General features: G+C 44.8%; 1 protein-coding gene across 5 annotated transcripts in view; it reads right to left on the bottom strand.

Annotated features, from left to right (window-relative positions):
• EFR3B (EFR3 homolog B) overlaps positions 1-17945 on the bottom strand; it is a 109409-nt gene that overhangs the window by 76552 nt on the left and 14912 nt on the right. The window contains exon 1 of one of the 5 annotated variants that reach the window (XM_077291766.1): positions 8576-8658. The exons of 3 other annotated variants lie outside the window; for them this stretch is intronic. In XM_077291766.1, coding sequence (XP_077147881.1) covers positions 8576-8600 — 25 coding nt within the window. In that variant the 5' untranslated portion in view covers positions 8601-8658. Of the gene's footprint in view, positions 1-8575; positions 8659-17945 lie in introns of those variants that run through there. One more of the 5 variants, XM_077291770.1, reaches the window with a different exon arrangement.

The raw sequence follows: 17945 nt of genomic DNA, 5'->3' as shown, positions 1-17945 counted from the left end.
AGTAGTTATATTCTTGTACATAGGGAGCAGTATTATAGTAGTTATATTCTTGTACATAGGGGCAGTATTATAGTAGTTATATTCTTGTATATAGGAGCAGTATTATAGTAGTTATATTCTTGTACATAGGGACAGTATTATAGTAGTTATATTCTTGTATATAGGGGCAGTATTATAGTAGTTTTATTCTTGTACATAGGGGCAGTATTATAGTAGTTATATTCTTGTATATAGGGGGCAGTATTATAGTAGTTACATTCTTGCACATAGGAGCAGTATTATAGTCGTTATATTCTTGTACATAGGAGCAGTATTATAGTAGTTATATTCTTGTACATGGGGGCAGTATTATAGTAGTTATATTCTTGTATATAGGAGCAGTATTATAGTAGTTATATTCTTGTACATAGGGAGCAGTATTATAGTAGTTATATTCTTGTATATAGGAGCAGTATTATAATAGTTATATTATTGTACATAGGGAGCAGTATTATAGTAGTTATATTCTTGTACATAGGGGCAGTATTATAGTAGTTATATTCTTGTACATAGGGGCAGTATTATATTAGTTATATTCTTGTACATAGGGGACAGTATTATAGTAGTTATATTCTTGTACATAGGGGACAGTATTATAGTAGTTATATTCTTGTACATAGGGGGCAGTATTATAGTGGTTATATTCTTGTACATAGGGGAAGTATTATAGTAGTTATATTCTTGTACATAGGGGCAGTATTTGTTGTGAATTAGACTTTTTGGCTCCCTCTTGTGGTTACTAGTGATATGACTCTGGGATTTTCTTCCCTCAGTTTGCACCCAGCTGGGCCGTTAGTTCAGGGGTGTTGCTATATAAACCTCCTGGAACCTTAGTCCAGTGCCTGGCATCGTTGTAATCAGACACATTCTGTTTGCTCCTATCTGCTGGTCCTGGTTCGTGCAAAATTAAGCTAAGTCCTGCTTCTTTGTTTTTTTGGGTTATTTGCTTGCTCTCATTTTTGTCCAGCTTGTACTAAATGTGATTCCTGACCTTGCTGGAAGCTCTAGGGGGATGGTGTTCTCCCCCCGGGCCGTTAGACGGTTCGGGGGTTCTTGAATTTCCAGCGTGGATATTTTTGATAGGGTTTTTGCTGACCATATAAGTTATCTTACTATATTCTGCTATTAGCTAGTGGGCCTCTCTTTGCTAAATACCTAGCTCATTCTTATGTTTGTCTTTTCCTCTTACCTCACCGTTATTATTTGTTGGGGGCTTCTATCCAACTTTTGGGGGATTTTCTCTGGAGGCAAGAAAGGTCTTTCTTTTCCCTTCTAGGGTTAGTTAGTTCTCCGGCTGGCGCGAGACGTCTAGGATCAACGTAGGAACGTTCCCCGGCTGCTGGTATTTGTGGTGCTAGGATTAGATATATGGTCAGCCCAGTTACCACTGCCCTATGAGCTGGTTTTCTGTGTTTGCAGACTTAGCGATTATTCCTGAGACCCTCTGCCATTGGGGTCATAACAGTATGCCAGGCCAACATTGAATGTTTAATGCATTGCAGAAGTGGGATAATAAGAAAGGAAATTCTGAGTTTTTTTTTTTTTTCTTTCCTCTCTTCCTCCCCTTTACCTTTGTGTGGCTTGTGCTTGCTGCAGACATGAATGTCCAGACCTTGATTACAAGTGTAGACCAGCTGGCAGCTCGTGTGCAGGGCATACAAGATTTTGTTACCAGTAGTCCTATGTCTGAACCTAAAATACCTATTTCGGAATTGTTTTCTGGAGACCGATTTAGGTTTAGGAATTTCAAGAATAATTGTAAATTGTTTCTTTCTCTGAGACCCCGTTCATCTGGAGATTCAGCTCAGCAAGTTAAAATTGTTATTTCTTTTTTGCGGGGCGACCCTCAGGATTGGGCTTTCTCGCTAGCGCCAGGAGATCCGGCATTTGGCAAATATTGATGCGTTTTTTCTGGCGCTCGGATTGCTTTACGAGGAACCCAATCTTGAAATTCAGGCAGAAAAAGCCTTGCTGGCTATTTCTCAGGGTCAGCATGAAGCTGAAGTGTATTGCCAAAAATTTCGGAAATGGTCCGTGCTTACTCAGTGGAATGAGTGTGCTCTGGCCGCAAATTTCAGAAATGGCCTTTCTGAAGCCATTAAGAATGTGATGGTGGGTTTCCCCATTCCTACAAGTCTGAATGATTCTATGGCGCTTGCTATTCAAATTGACCGGCGTTTGCGGGAGCGCAAAACCGCTAATCCTCTGGTGGTGTTGTCTGAACAAACACCTGATTTAATGCAATGTGATAGAAGCCCCCAACAAGATAGAATTCAGACTAGAAATGAGCGGAAAAATCATAGACGTCAGAATGGGTTGTGTTTTTACTGTGGTGATCCTACACATGTTATATCAGCATGCTCTAAACGCCTAACAAGGGTTGTTAGTCCTGTCGCCATTGGTAATTTGCAACCTAAATTTATTTTGTCTGTGACTTTAATTTGCTCTTTGTCTTCTTACCCTGTTATGGCGTTTGTGGATTCAGGTGCCGCCCTGAGTCTTATGGATCTGTCATTTGCCAAGCGCTGTGGTTTTGTTCTTGAACCGTTAGTAAATCCTATTCCTCTTAGAGGTATTGATGCTACGCCATTGGCGGAAAATAAACCGCAGTTTTGGACGCAGGTGACCATGTGCATGACTCCTGAACATCGGGAGGTGATTCGTTTTCTTGTTCTGCATAAAATGCATGATTTGGTCGTTTTGGGTCTGCCATGGTTACAGACCCACAATCCAGTCCTGGATTGGAGGGCTATGTCTGTATCAAGTTGGGGCTGTCAGGGAATTCATGCTGATTCCCCGCCGGTGTCTATTGCTTCCTCTACTCCTTCGGAAGTTCCTGAGTATTTGTCTGATTATCAGGATGTATTCAGCGAGTCCAGATCCAGTGCTCTGCCTCCTCATAGGGACTGTGACTGCGCCATAGATTTGATCCCAGGTAGTAAATTTCCTAAGGGAAGATTATTTAATCTGTCTGTACCTGAGCATGCCGCAATGCGTTCGTATATCATGGAGTCTCTGGAGAAGGGGCATATCCGTCCATCCTCTTCCCCTCTTGGTGCGGGATTCTTTTTTGTGGCCAAGAAGGACGGATCTTTGAGACCTTGTATTGACTATCGGCTTCTGAATAAAATCACTGTTAAATTTCAGTATCCTTTGCCTCTGTTGTCGGACTTGTTTGCCCGGATTAAAGGTGCCAAGTGGTTCACCAAGATAGATCTTCGTGGTGCGTACAACCTTGTGCGCATTAAGCAAGGTGATGAATGGAAGACTGCATTTAATACGCCCGAAGGTCATTTTGAGTACTTGGTGATGCCTTTTGGGCTCTCTATTGCTCCCTCGGTATTTCAGTCCTTTATGCATGACATTTTCCGGAAGTATCTGGATAAATTTATGATTGTTTATCTGGATGATATTCTGGTTTTCTCTGAAGATTGGGACTCACATGTGGAGCAGGTCAGGATGGTGTTTCAGGTTTTGCGTGAGAATGCCTTGTTTGTTAAAGGCTCAAAGTGTCTCTTTGGAGTACAGAAGGTTCCCTTTTTGGGGTTTATTTTTTCCCCTTCTGCTGTGGAGATGGACCCAGTCAAGGTCCGAGCTATTCATGAGTGGACTCAACCCACGTCAGTTAAGAGTCTTCAGAAGTTCTTGGGTTTTGCTAACTTCTACCGTCGTTTTATCGCTAATTTTTCTAGCGTTGTTAAACCTTTGACGGATATGACCAAGAAAGGTTCTGATGTTGCTAACTGGGCTCCTGCAGCCGTGGAGGCGTTCCAGGAGTTGAAGCGCCGGTTACTTCGGCGCCTGTTCTGTGCCAGCCTGATGTCTCACTTCCCTTTCAGGTCGAGGTGGATGCTTCTGAGATTGGGGCAGGGGCCGTTTTGTCACAGAGAGGCCCTGGTTGCTCGGTAATGAGACCATGTGCTTTCTTCTCTAGGAAGTTTTCGCCTGCTGAGCGGAATTATGATGTTGGCAATCGGGAGTTACTGGCCATGAAGTGGGCATTTGAGGAGTGGCGTCATTGGCTCGAGGGTGCTAAGCATCGTGTGGTGGTCTTGACTGATCACAAAAATTTGATGTATCTCGAGTCTGCTAAACGCCTGAATCCTAGACAGGCCCGCTGGTCATTGTTTTTCTCCCGTTTTGACTTTGTGGTCTCGTATTTACCAGGTTCAAAGAATGTGAAAGCTGATGCTCTTTCAAGGAGCTTTGTGCCTGACTCTCCTGGAGTCACAGAACCTGTTGGTATTCTTAAAGAGTGAGTAATCTTGTCGGCCATTTCTCCTGATTTGCGACGTGTGTTGCAGAGATTTCAGGCTGGTAGACCTGACTCTTGTCCACCTGACAGACTGTTTGTTCCTGATAAGTGGACCAGCAGAGTCATTTCCGAGGTTCATTCCTCGGTGTTGGCAGGTCATCCGGGAATTTTTGGCACCAGAGATCTGGTGGCTAGGTCATTTTGGTGGCCTTCCTTGTCACGGGATGTACGGTCATTAGTGCAGTCCTGTGGGACTTGTGCTCGAGCTAAGCCTTGCTGTTCTCGTGCCAGCGGGTTGCTCTTGCCCTTGCCTGTCCCGAAGAGGCCTTGGACACACATTTCCATGGATTTCATTTCTGATCTCCCGGTGTCTCAGGGTATGTCTGTCATCTGGGTGGTATGTGATCGCTTTTCAAAAATGGTCCATTTGGTGCCCTTGCCTAAGCTGCCTTCCTCTTCCGATCTGGTTCCTGTGTTCCTTCAGAATGTGGTTCGTTTACACGGCATTCCTGAGAGTATTGTGTCTGACAGAGGATCCCAGTTTGTTTCCAGGTTCTGGCGATCCTTTTGTGCTAGGATGGGCATTGATTTGTCGTTCTCGTCTGCCTTTCATCCTCAGACTAATGGACAAACTGAGCGAACTAATCAGACTCTGGAGGCTTACTTGAGGTGTTTTGTTTCGGCAGATCAGGATGATTGGGTGACCTTCTTGCCGTTGGCTGAGTTTGCCCTTAATAATCGGGCTAGTTCCGCTACTTTGGTTTCGCCATTTTTCTGCAACTCTGGTTTCCATCCTTGTTTTTCCTCGTGACATGTGGAGCCTTCTGACTGCCCTGGGGTGGATTCTGTGGTGGATAGGTTGCAGCTGATCTGGAATCATGTGGTGGACAACTTAAAATTGTCACAGGAGAAGGCTCAGCGTTTTGCCAACCGCCGCCGCGGTGTGGGTCCCCGACTTCGTGTTGGGGATTTGGTGTGGCTGTTTTCTCGATTTGTTCCTATGAAGGTCTCCTCTCCTAAGTTTAAGCCTCGCTTCATCGGTCCTTACAAGATATTGGAAATCCTTAATCCAGTGTCCTTTCGCTTGGATCTTCCGGTTTCGTTTGCCATTCACAACGTGTTCCATAGGTCTTTGTTACGACGCTACGTTGTGCCTGTGGTTCCTTCTGCTGAGCCTCCTGCTCCGGTGTTGGTTGAGGGCGAGTTGGAGTACGTAGTGGAGAAGATCTTGGATTCTCATCTCTCCAGACGGAGGCTTCAGTATTTGGTCAAGTGGAAGGGCTATGGTCAGGAGGATAATTCCTGGGTGGTTGCCTCTGATGTGCATGCGGCCGATTTAGTTCGTGCCTTTCACGCTGCTCATCCTGATCGCCCTGGTGGTCTTGGTGAGGGTTCGGTGACCCCTCCTTAAGGGGGGGGTACTGTTGTGAATTAGACTTTTTGGCTCCCTCTTGTGGTTACTAGTGATATGACTCTGGGATTTTCTTCCCTCAGTTTGCACCCAGCTGGGCCGTTAGTTCAGGGGTGTTGCTATATAAACCTCCTGGAACCTTAGTCCAGTGCCTGGCATCGTTGTAATCAGACACATTCTGTTTGCTCCTATCTGCTGGTCCTGGTTCGTGCAAAATTAAGCTAAGTCCTGCTTCTTTGTTTTTTTGGGTTATTTGCTTGCTCTCATTTTTGTCCAGCTTGTACTAAATGTGATTCCTGACCTTGCTGGAAGCTCTAGGGGGCTGGTGTTCTCCCCCCGGGCCGTTAGACGGTTCGGGGGTTCTTGAATTTCCAGTGTGGATATTTTTGATAGGGTTTTTTGCTGACCATATAAGTTATCTTTCTATATTCTGCTATTAGCTAGTGGGCCTCTCTTTGCTAAATACCTAGCTCATTCTTATGTTTGTCTGTTCCTCTTACCTCACCGTTATTATTTGTTGGGGGCTTCTATCCAACTTTTGGGGGATTTTCTCTGGAGGCAAGAAAGGTCTTTCTTTTCCCTTCTAGGGTTAGTTAGTTCTCCGGCTGGCGCGAGACGTCTAGGATCAACGTAGGAACGTTCCCCGGCTGCTGGTATTTGTGGTGCTAGGATTAGATATATGGTCAGCCCAGTTACCACTGCCCTATGAGCTGGTTTTCTGTGTTTGCAGACTTAGCGATTATTCCTGAGACCCTCTGCCATTGGGGTCATAACAAGTATTATAGTAGTTATATTCTTGTACATAGGGGACAGTATTATAGTAGTTATATTCTTGTACATAGGGGAAGTATTATAGTAGTTATATTCTTGTACATAGGGGACAGTATTATAGTAGTTATATTCTTGTACATAGGAGCAGTATTATAGTAGTTATATTCTTGTACATAGGAGCAGTATTATAGTAGTTATATTCTTGTACATAGGGGCAGTATTATAGTAGTTATATTCTTGTACATAGGGGCAGTATTATAGTAGTTGTATTCTTGTACATAGGGGCAGTATTACAGTAGTTGTATTCTTGAACATAGATTGCATTATTAGTAGTCTCATTCCATCAGAGGAATAAGCAGTTGTCGCAGGGGTCACGGTATAAGTTTCGTAGCAGTAGTATAATATAACATCGCGTCGCTCTCTCCTTGGAGGATCGGGGTCGCTCATGTGGCCACTTTACCGGGAATTAGCAGCACATAACGAGATGTGACACAAGGTTGCGTAATGGAGACAGTAACATCTCAAGTGACCAATTTCCTCTTGATCCAGAACCAGGTATCAAATCATAAGAGGAAGCAATGTGAGCTGTAAATAGAGACTATTACATGTCCGCTCATCTCGCACTTCACGTCTGATGAGCGACGTGGATGGAAGTTATGATGACACTGGTCACTTTTGGGAAGTGTCAGGATCGGCCCTGGATTTACTCCAATCCGACCTGCTTTCCTCCATAAAACTGCAGCAGTCGCCTTCAGCAATCCATTTCTAGGAGTAGGGGTGAGGACCTTTTTTTAGATGTCCCTAACATACTTTTATGGCAGAGACCAAAAAAATAATCAATCCTGTCCTCAGGCAGTCGCTCTGATGGGAGCCTGATACATATGGCGTAATCATCATCACATCTCTCATATTAAGTTGCAGCAATGAAACAGAAACCCCAGGGCTCATTGGCATCTGTGAGTTGGGCAGGTTTGTGGCACTAAAAGCATGTTGTTTAAAGGTGCTGATTGGTTTGGGGTGCCGGGTGTCACACCTCCACCAAGCTGATACTGACGACCTATTCTAAGAATAAACCCTCAATATAAAGGTACCAAACAACCCCATAACATTTGTATCTTTTAGCCCGGGAGAAGTGTCATCGATAATTATTAGGTTTAGGGTCCCATCACAAAAGTGCCTTCATTTTATAGGTATATTCAAAATTTCCTATATTCACTGTTTGCATGATGTAGCCACCACCATGTTTGACTGTGGGGATGGTGTTTTCAAGGTGATGGGTAGTGTTAATTTTCTGCCACACATAGTGTTCATCCAAAAAGTTTTACTTTTGTCTCATCTGACCACAGCTCCTTATTCCACATGTTTTCTATGTCCACTAAATGGCATGTGGAAGAAGATGCTCTGGTTCATGAGACCAAAGGAGAACTTTTTGGGCTAAATGCAAAATTCTATGTGTGGCAAAAAAACTAACCCAACACTGAACATCAACTGTAAAGCGCTACGGAATATGTTGGTGCTATATAAAAGTAAAGATTATTATTATTATTATCACCTTGAAAACACCATCCCCACTGTCATGCATGGTGGTGGCATCATCATGCTGTGGGGAGGCTTTTCTTCAGCAGGGGCAGGGAAGATGGTAAGAGATGATGGGAAGATGGATGGAGCTAAATACAGAGCGATCCTGGAGGAAAACCTGTTAGAGGCTGGAAAAGACTTGAGACTGGGGCGTAGATTCACCTTCCAGCAGGACAATGACCCTAAGCTACAATGGAGGGTTTAGGTCATAGCATATTCATGTGTGAATGGCCCAGTCACCGTCCAGACCAAATCTAAGAGAACCTGTAACGAGACGTGAAAATTTCTGATCACAGCCGTCTCCATCCAGTGTCACAGAGCGAGAGCTTACGACCTTCTCAGGACAGATGCTTTGGATCAAATTACCCTCAGAGCTGCGCTCAGCCTGGTGCAGAGACATTAAATCAGAGGCCGCTCATCAATAAGTAACAAATGGTAATGAACGATTGTGTGTTAGGGCAGAAAACCCCGGCGCGGCGCTGATCGGGGAGCAGCCGTTGTCTGATGGGAGTTGTTTTCGCCTGTAGACCGTAGATGAAGCCACATCAGGGCAGGAATCAAGGCAAGATGGAGATAATGGGGCAAATGGATGAAAATTGTCTAAAACAAATACTATTTTTTTTTTTGCCCTTAGCGACCAATTACGGTGCAGCTTTCATTTTTCAAGAGCAGAATATAGAATGAAAGCTGCGCTGTGATTGGTTTATCTTTCCTACAGTTTACAGAAGTCTCTTCCTCCTATTACGGCCTACTTGTTCTCCACGGCAACCAATCAGAGCGCAGCTTTCTTGTTTTAAACAGCTCTGGTAAAATGACAACTGCGATCTGATTGGTTGCTATGGGTAACAAAGACAGTTTTGATAAACAAGGCCAAAGAGGAGTCTTAAAGCTGAAAATCTTCGTAAACGGATTGTCTGGGCAAAAATCAATGTTTCCCTAGTGACATGGATGTGTAAACCATAAACGAATTACCAGGGCACAAACCTGGATCCAGAGCTGGAAGCAAAGACGTCACCGCTTCACCAGCAGCAGGACCACTGCAGACTATGATTGGCTGCAGCAACCAGCTGTGATGATCATTATTTGAGTCATCCAATGACTTGGTCATTCACCTGACCACTGCAGCCAATCGCTGTCCGCAGTAGTTCTTTTGCTGGTGAATCGGTGACATCTCTTCTTCCTGGAGTTCAGACTACCGCAGACTACAGCGGACAATGTAGGTGGGCTGGAGCCACTGATCATTGCTGTGTCCTGAGGTGATTCTGGAGCTGAAGTCCGGGGACCTTCACCTGACAACCCCCGCGACAACACGGGGAACGAGGAGCAGGATGGCGGCTATGATGTGCGCCGATAGACGAGCAGTCACGATCCGCAGATTACACACAGTTCTGAGTCACTCGTCTCCGCTCGATCACGACTGCCGCATGTAAAATCGGTGCCAAACATCTGCAATCTGCACATGTGGGAGGAAGGGCATTAACCCACTCACTGCCAGCCTGGGAAAGGTGTCCGACCACCGTGGCATACCGCACGACCACTAGTGGTGTCACAGCAATATACAGTGCCCGTACAAATATATCAGCCCTCAGCAGCCATATGCATCTGATTTCCCAGAAATATACAGACGTACACCAAAGTACGGGCTCCACGCACCAATGTACGGGCTCCACGCCCCAATGTACGGGCTCCACATACCAACGTACGGGTCCATGCAACAATGTACGGGCTTCACGCACCAACGTACGGGTCCATGCAACAATGTACAGGCTCCATGAAACAATGTACGGGCTCCACGCACCAATGTACGGGCTCCATGAAACAATGTACGGGCTCCACGCATCAATGTACGGGCTCCAAGCATCAATGTACGGGCTCCACGCACCAATGTACGGGCTTCACGCATCAATGTACAGGCTCCACGCACCAATGTACGGGCTCCACGCATCAATGTACGGGCTCCACGCATCAATGTACGGGCTCCACGCACCAATGTACAGGCTTCACGCATCAATGTACAGGCTCCACGCACCAATGTACGGGCTCCACGCACCAATGTACGGGCTCCACGCATCAATGTACGGGCTCCAAGCATCAATGTACGGGCTCCACGCACCAATGTACGGGCTTCACGCATCAATGTACAGGCTCCACGCACCAATGTACGGGCTCCACGCATCAATGTACGGGCTCCACGCATCAATGTACGGGCTCCACGCACCAATGTACGGGCTTCACGCATCAATGTACAGGCTCCACGCACCAATGTACGGGCTCCACGCACCAATGTACGGGCTCCACGCATCAATGTACGGGCTCCACGCATCAAGGTACGGGCTCCACGCATCAATGTACGGGCTCCATGCACCAATGTACGGGCTCCACGCACCAACGTACGGGCTTCAAGCACCAATGTACGGGCTCCATGCAACAATGTACGGGCTCCATGCACCAAAGTACGGGCTCCACGCACCAATGTACGGGCTTCACGCATCAATGTACGGGCTCCATGCACCAATGTACGGGCTTCAAGCACCAATGTACGGGCTCCACGAACCAATGTACGGGCTCCATGCACCAAAGTACGGGCTCCATGCACCAAAGTACGGGCTCCACGCACCAATGTACGGGCTCCACGCATCAATGTACGGGCTCCACTCATCAATGTACGGGCTCCATGCACCAAGGTACGGGCTCCACGCATCAATGTACGGGCTCCATGCACCAAAATTACGGGCTCCACTGTTGTGAATTCTGCTCTTGGGCTCTCTCCGGTGGTTGTTGGTGGTAGTGCAGTTGTCTCTGGGTTGTAATCTAGGGCAGGTGTTTCTGATGATTGCAGCTCTACTAGGTATTTAGGTGTGCAGGATCCATTAGTCCTTGCCAGTTGTCCATTGTTCTTGGAGGGATTGCATCTCTGTCTGGCTCCTCATGCCCTGCTGTCAATTCAGCTAAGATAAGTGTCTGTTTTTTTGTCTCTGCAGCACACATGCAGTGTGCTTTACAATTCAGTGCAATTCATTGTGTTTTTGTCCAGCTTAGACTTTGTTTGGATTTTTCAGTCATGCTGGATTCTCTGGAGATGCAGATACACATTCTATGTCTTTAGTTAGATGTAGTATATTTGTATTATCTGCTGTGGATATTTTTAGGGTTTTAATACTGACCGCTTAGTATTCTGTCCTATCCTTTCCTATTTAGCTAGAAGTGCCTCTTTTGCTAAATCCTGTTTTCTGCCTGTGTGTGTCTTTCCTCTTATACTCACAGTCAATATTTGTGGGGGGCTGCCTATCCTTTGGGGTTCTGCTCTGAGGCAAGATAGAATTCCCATTTCCATCTATAGGGGTATTTAGTCCTCCGGCTGTGTCTAGGACGTGTTAGGTACACCCCACGGCTACTTCTAGTTGCGGTGTCAGTTCAGGATTTGCGGTCAGTACAGGTACCTACTCCAGAGAAAGTCTCATGCGGCTCCAAGGTCACCGGATCATAACACTCCACGCACCAATGTACGGGCTCCACGCATCAATGTACGGGCTCCATGCACCAAATTACGGGCTCCACGCACCAATGTATGGGCTCCACGGACCAAGGTACAGGCTTCACGCACCAATGTACGGGCTTCACGCCCCAATGTACGGGCTTCAAGCACCAACATACGGGCTCCACGCACCCATATATGGGCTTCAAGCACCAACGTATGGGCTCCACGCACCAACGTACGGGTCCATGCACCAATGTACGGGCTTCAAGCACCAATGTACGGGCTCCACGCACCAATGTACGGGCCCAAGGAGCCAACGTAGGGGCTCCACGCACCAATGTACGGGCTCCACGCACCAATGTACGGGCTCCATGCACCAACGTACGGGCTCCAAGGACCAATGTACGGGCTTCAAGCACCAACGTACGGGTCCATGCAACAATGTACAGGCTCCATGAAACAATGTACGGGCTTCACGCACCAATGTACGGGCTCCACGCACCAATGTACGGGCTCCACGCACCAATGTACGGGCCCAAGGAGCCAACGTAGGGGCTCCACGCACCAATGTACGGGCTCCACGCACCAATGTACGGGCTCCATGCACCAATGTACGGGCTCCATGCACCAACGTACGGGCTCCACGGACCAATGTACGGGCTTCAAGCACCAACATACGGGCTCCACGCACCAACGTACGGGCTCCACAGACCAAGGTACTGGCTCCACGCACCTACCATATGTATGGGCTCCACGCACTGACATACGGGCTCCACCAGCATATGCGCTCCACACACTGACGTACGATCGCCAAACTCCGATGTAGGAGATCCACACCCACATGTAAGGGTTCCACGCACCGTCGTACAATCTCCACACAACGACATATGGGATCCACACACAGACATGCAGGCTCCACGGACAGATGCACTAGCTCCACGCACCGACTCCACGGATTCACATACAGGCTCCGCACCCCGAGATACGGGCTCCACGCACTGATACACAGTTTATAAAAACATTTCCAGGAGACTGAACACTTTTTATAAATCAATATGTCATTTGCATTTATCATTCTGTTGCTCACTTGCTGTCGGACCTCTCATGGACCCTGTAGCACTACAAGTCTCAGGACTCTCCAGCAGGCAGCTGCGGCAGCATGGGACGGTGTGGTCTCCGGCAGCACATCCACACACCCTGCACGGTGGCCCTTTATGACTAATGTGTTCAGTCCCACTGGCGATAGTGCCCACCAGGTCGGTAGCAACACGTTAACCCTTTGTCCGAGGCAACAACATGGATTTTTCTGCACATTATATGACGCTCTACAAGCCATAATCATCCCGGGGGTAGGAAACCCATTATCCTCTATGTAGTGCCTGCAGCCGACAAAATCAGCCACAAAACGGCCAGGAAAACCAAAAGAGGAGGAACGTTTTAACAGAGTATGGGGATTACAACTCTGGTGTTAGTCGATAATCTCACAAATCAAAGCAAATCACTCCAAATTAAGCTTCTTATTGTCTAATCCTGCAGAGGCCGCTATCTCGTAATGACAGCTGTAATCTCGTACCATTGCATGATCTACATATGTTTCTTTCAGAAAGGAAAAAGATGACATGGGAAAGTATAGGCCATAGAATATTCCACATAAACATCCGCCAGATATAGCATGCCCTGTTTCAGCAAACAATGCAAGTTATCTATATACCGGAGCAGTTAATGATTAATAGGGATAATGAGCAAGTGACAGTAATGGAGTATCATATCTCTCTGCTTCAAAAAGGACACCCAACCCAGTAAGCTTTGTTTTACTAAATGATGCATTCTATGTTCATAGACAAAGTTTATTTAGATAAGCGTAAGTGACAAGTTGACAATCAATAAGAGAGACAATGAGCAAGTGACAGCAAAGAACGTCTCAGTGCCACATGTCAAAGATCACAATCTGCATGTTAGTTTTACTCAATGTTAAGTATTATCTTTAGATTTCATGTAAACAATCATAAGTGGAAATTGATAGTTAGCAAGTGACAGTAAAAAGTCATTTTCAAGATACCATCCAATGCTAATGGTCTGTATTTTAATAAAGACAACACATGTCTAATGTAACACATAACACACTGATTGAAGATGCATAATGCTTTAAAAATCAGACAGATCATTACTGACAAATGATAATAGGGATAATTAGCATGTGACAGTAATGGAGTATTACATCCATGTGCTCCAAAAACAGCAGGCTGGCACAGTGAGACTTTTTTTTTAACTTATTGATGCATGCTGACTTCATAGATAAACTCAATTTACATAAGCCAATGTGAAAAATTGGCAAGACAATAATAAAGATAATAATCAAGTGACAGCAATGTTTCCAGCAATGTACCATCTCAGAAATCACAATCCTTATGTTTATTTTACTTGATAACTGTGTATATAATCATAATAAAAAAAAAAAAAAAAATCGATAATCAGTGATAGTAAAGTCATTTTTACGGTAGTCTCCATACTATAGGTGTATGGACTAGAAATGACAACCCAAGTCCAAACATTTTTATAATCAGAAGAATCAAAATAAAAAAGGATAATAAGCAAGTGATAGTAATGGAGAATAATATATCCTCAAGAAGACAGCTTTGTTTTCCTAAATGGTGCATGTTATCTTCATTAACAAACTAGAAGCATACAAGAAAATGTGACAAGGCTGATGATCAATAATCGAGATAATAAGCAAGTAAGAATAATGACACCTCCTAGATACCCCCTCAGTACCACAGTGTCACAACCCGCATGTTTGGGTAATGCAATACTTTATCCTGTGTATGCATAGAGAAAGGAGACATATATAATTATTAGTGGTAAATGATAATTAGCAAGTGACAGCATTATCATTTCCAACATACTCCTAATACCGTAAGTCTACTTTCTAGAAATGACAACACATGTCTAAGTAACTCATAACCGTGTGCCATTCACAACTAAGGGATGTAAAATATCCTCATAACCAGAAGGGTTAAGGATGACGATTATCAGTAGCGATTATAAGCAAGGGACAGAAATTTCACCTTCAAGATTCCAACCCAGTAGCGCATGTCAGAGATGACCGTTTGTATTTATAGAAAACCTAAATTTATAAATTTAAAAGAGATAATAAGCAAGAGACACTAATGTTAATCTTCTAGATACCAGCTCAGAATCATATGATATCGATTACAATGCGTATGTAAGGCTTACTAAATAATGCATGCCACCTTCATTGACAAAACAGATGTAGATATTTATCAATAGCAATGATCAATAAAGATAATAAGCAAATGATCTCATAGCTGTATACTGGGAGTGCGCCATGGTGTCAAGTGGGCAAGTGTCATATACTCACTGTTGGATGAAGTCACCGCCACAGCCATGGTGCCTGGACCTATGCTCAGCTATAATTACTGTTATCGGAGCTCTGCAATGACATGACGGCTCTGCTCAGATCACAGTTATTACCGGTGAGCGCTCATCAAAACCCGGCACCAGGGCTGCGGCAGTGACTTCATCCAGCTGCGAGTACACGTCACTGGATAAGTTCAGTGCAGCAGCGCTTGTGCTTTGAGAACCACAATGAATTGACGGCTCTGCTCGGATCACAGTAGTAACCGGTGAGCTGTGCATCTAATCCTATCATGTGCGATACAGTGGGCAGAGCAGCACCATCTAACAGAAAGGGTGATGCCAGAGGCCCTACACTTCATTTTCCATTACTCTTTTGCAAACACCCCAGAAGGGGAGGGGAGTAGTGACATCAGACACATGTGAGCAGACCCCGCCCACATTTACTACAGTCGTAAAGTGAGCTAGCATTATAATAGGTTTTCATGGCAAATTTTAGCAGCTTCTCCCCCTAATGTTTAAAAATTGAAAATATTAAAACTTTAAAATATTTTTTCATATTTTATACGATTACAAAAATGTTAAATATTTGTTAAAAAATTCAGCCATTAATAACTTTACATTTTTTCAGTTGATGAAAAAAATAATTATGACACATCCACTTTAATATATACTATGTATAGAAAGCAGTGGCAATCATTAATAGAGATAATAATCAAACTACAGGAATATAAATACCAGCTTAGTATCCAATGTCACTGACAGTATGGATCAAGGTTTGTCTTATAAGGCAGAGACTAGACAAAATACACACTGTCACACAGGAGAGGATTAGATACACAGCTCAGCAGTCAGTATCACACAGGATAGGATTAGATACACGGCTCAGCAGTCAGTATCATACAGGAGAGGATTAGATACACGGCTCATCAGTCAGTATCACACAGGATAGGATTAGATACACAGCTCAGCAGTCAATATCACACAGGAGAGGATTAGATACACAGCTCAGCAGTCAGTATCACACAGGATAGGATTAGATACACAGCTCAGCACAGTATCACACAGGATAGGATTAGATACACGGCTCAGCAGTCAGTATCACACAGGATAGGATTAGATACACGGCTCAGCAGTCAGTATCACACAGGATAGGATTAGATACACGGCTCAGCAGTCAGTATCACACAGGATAGGATTAGATACATGACTCAGCAGTCAGTATCACACAGGATAGGATTAGATACACGGCTCAGCAGTCAGTATCACACAGGATAGGATTAGATACACGGCTCAGCAGTCAGGATCACACAGGAGAGGATTAGATACATGACTCAGCAGACAGTATCACACAGGAGAGGATTAGATACACAGCTCAGCAGACAGTATCACACAGGAGAGGATTAGATACATGACTCAGCAGTGCTCGGTCCTGGCAGCTATATCCCCAGTAGATGATGACAGCCCACACACACACACTCTGGTACAGTCAGTATCTGAATTATTTGCTGCCAGATGCACAGACGTATTAACCCAGTGAATGCATTAAATGAGCTCAAAACATCGAGTCCAAATCAAAGACAATGTTTGTGTCTAGCAATACATACTGGGACTTGTAGTTCCTTAGCATGAGCGTTGTGCATAACTCGATTAGACTTTGCCGCAAAATGAACCCCCAGAGCGGCCGTTCCCAATAACCTGTCCCTGATCTACGGGCTGCGGAGAAGGATCTTTATTGCTCCATCAATGCAATGGCCGCCACTAAGTCACCACATTCACCTGACATATATTATTCATGGCGTCCTCCAATCATCGAGTGCTGGCACAAATCCTACATCACCTGCGCATGGATAATAGATAGATAGATAATAGATAGATAGATAATAGATCTTCAAGCATCTATCTAACACTCATAAAGCATCTTAACATCTTGCTTCCACATTATTGAATACATGAATTCCACTATTGCTACACATAGAACAATGTAGTTTTTGATCAGCCATCCAACCTCGCTTTGTTATGTAGCAATAGTGGAATTCACGTATTCATTCTTGCCGGGCGCTGACGCAAAGATAACATCATCTGTAAAAAAAAGCTGAAGATCAAAAGAGGAAGAGGAAGAGGATGGCTTCTACACATGGATAATGATCCTAAACACGTCACAATTCACAATAGACGACCTCAAAAGGCGCAAGCTGAAGGACTTACAATGGCCCTCACAGTCCCCTGATCTCAGCATCATTGAAAATCTGTATCTAGACCTCAAAATAGCAGAGGATGCAGGACGCCCCAGGAATCTCACAGAACTGGAGATACACAGTCACTGTGTACATACATTACATTACTGATCCTGAGTTACATCCTGTATTATACTCCAGAGCTGCACTCACTATTCTGCTGGTGCAGTCACTGTGTACATACATTACTTATCCTGAGTTACATTCTGTATCTCTTTTTTATTATAAAAGTACAAAACAAAACTTACAGGCAAAGCTTACAGACAAACTCAATAACAAAACAAATTATTCACAGTCCCCAAAAGTCCAATGTCCAGCAGATTTATACAAACAAAATGTTCCTCCATTTCATTAATACCCCCAGCAAGGGAAGAGACCTCAACCTATATCCTTTTTCCTCTCCCCTTGTACCTTTTTCCCTCATACACACATACCCATGCATTCATCCCTAGAAAAATAAACAAAAGTCGGCCAACTGCCCTAAAGAAAGCAAATAGGCCACCTGGCCAAAACTTAATCATATATTTTTTATATTTATTTATTTATTTTTTTTTTACCTCCTAAACTAAACCACCACCATTCCCCCAAAGGTCCCACGAAAGTTTGTGGCCTATCACACCAGGTCCCACGAGAGTTTGTGGCCTATCACACCAGGTCCCACGAGAGTTTGTGGCCTTCACTATAGAACAAGGTCCACAGAAGTTTATGGCCCTTTTTTCCTCTTCTTGGCATCCCGCCGGACGTCCATTCTCCAAAACCCATCCCCCCACCCCCCCAAGAAACCCCCCACCCCACCTAAAC

This window comes from Ranitomeya variabilis, chromosome 2 (assembly GCF_051348905.1).
Source record: "Ranitomeya variabilis isolate aRanVar5 chromosome 2, aRanVar5.hap1, whole genome shotgun sequence".
NCBI lineage: Eukaryota > Metazoa > Chordata > Amphibia > Anura > Dendrobatidae > Ranitomeya > Ranitomeya variabilis.
This window is presented reverse-complemented; position numbering and strand designations above follow the sequence as displayed.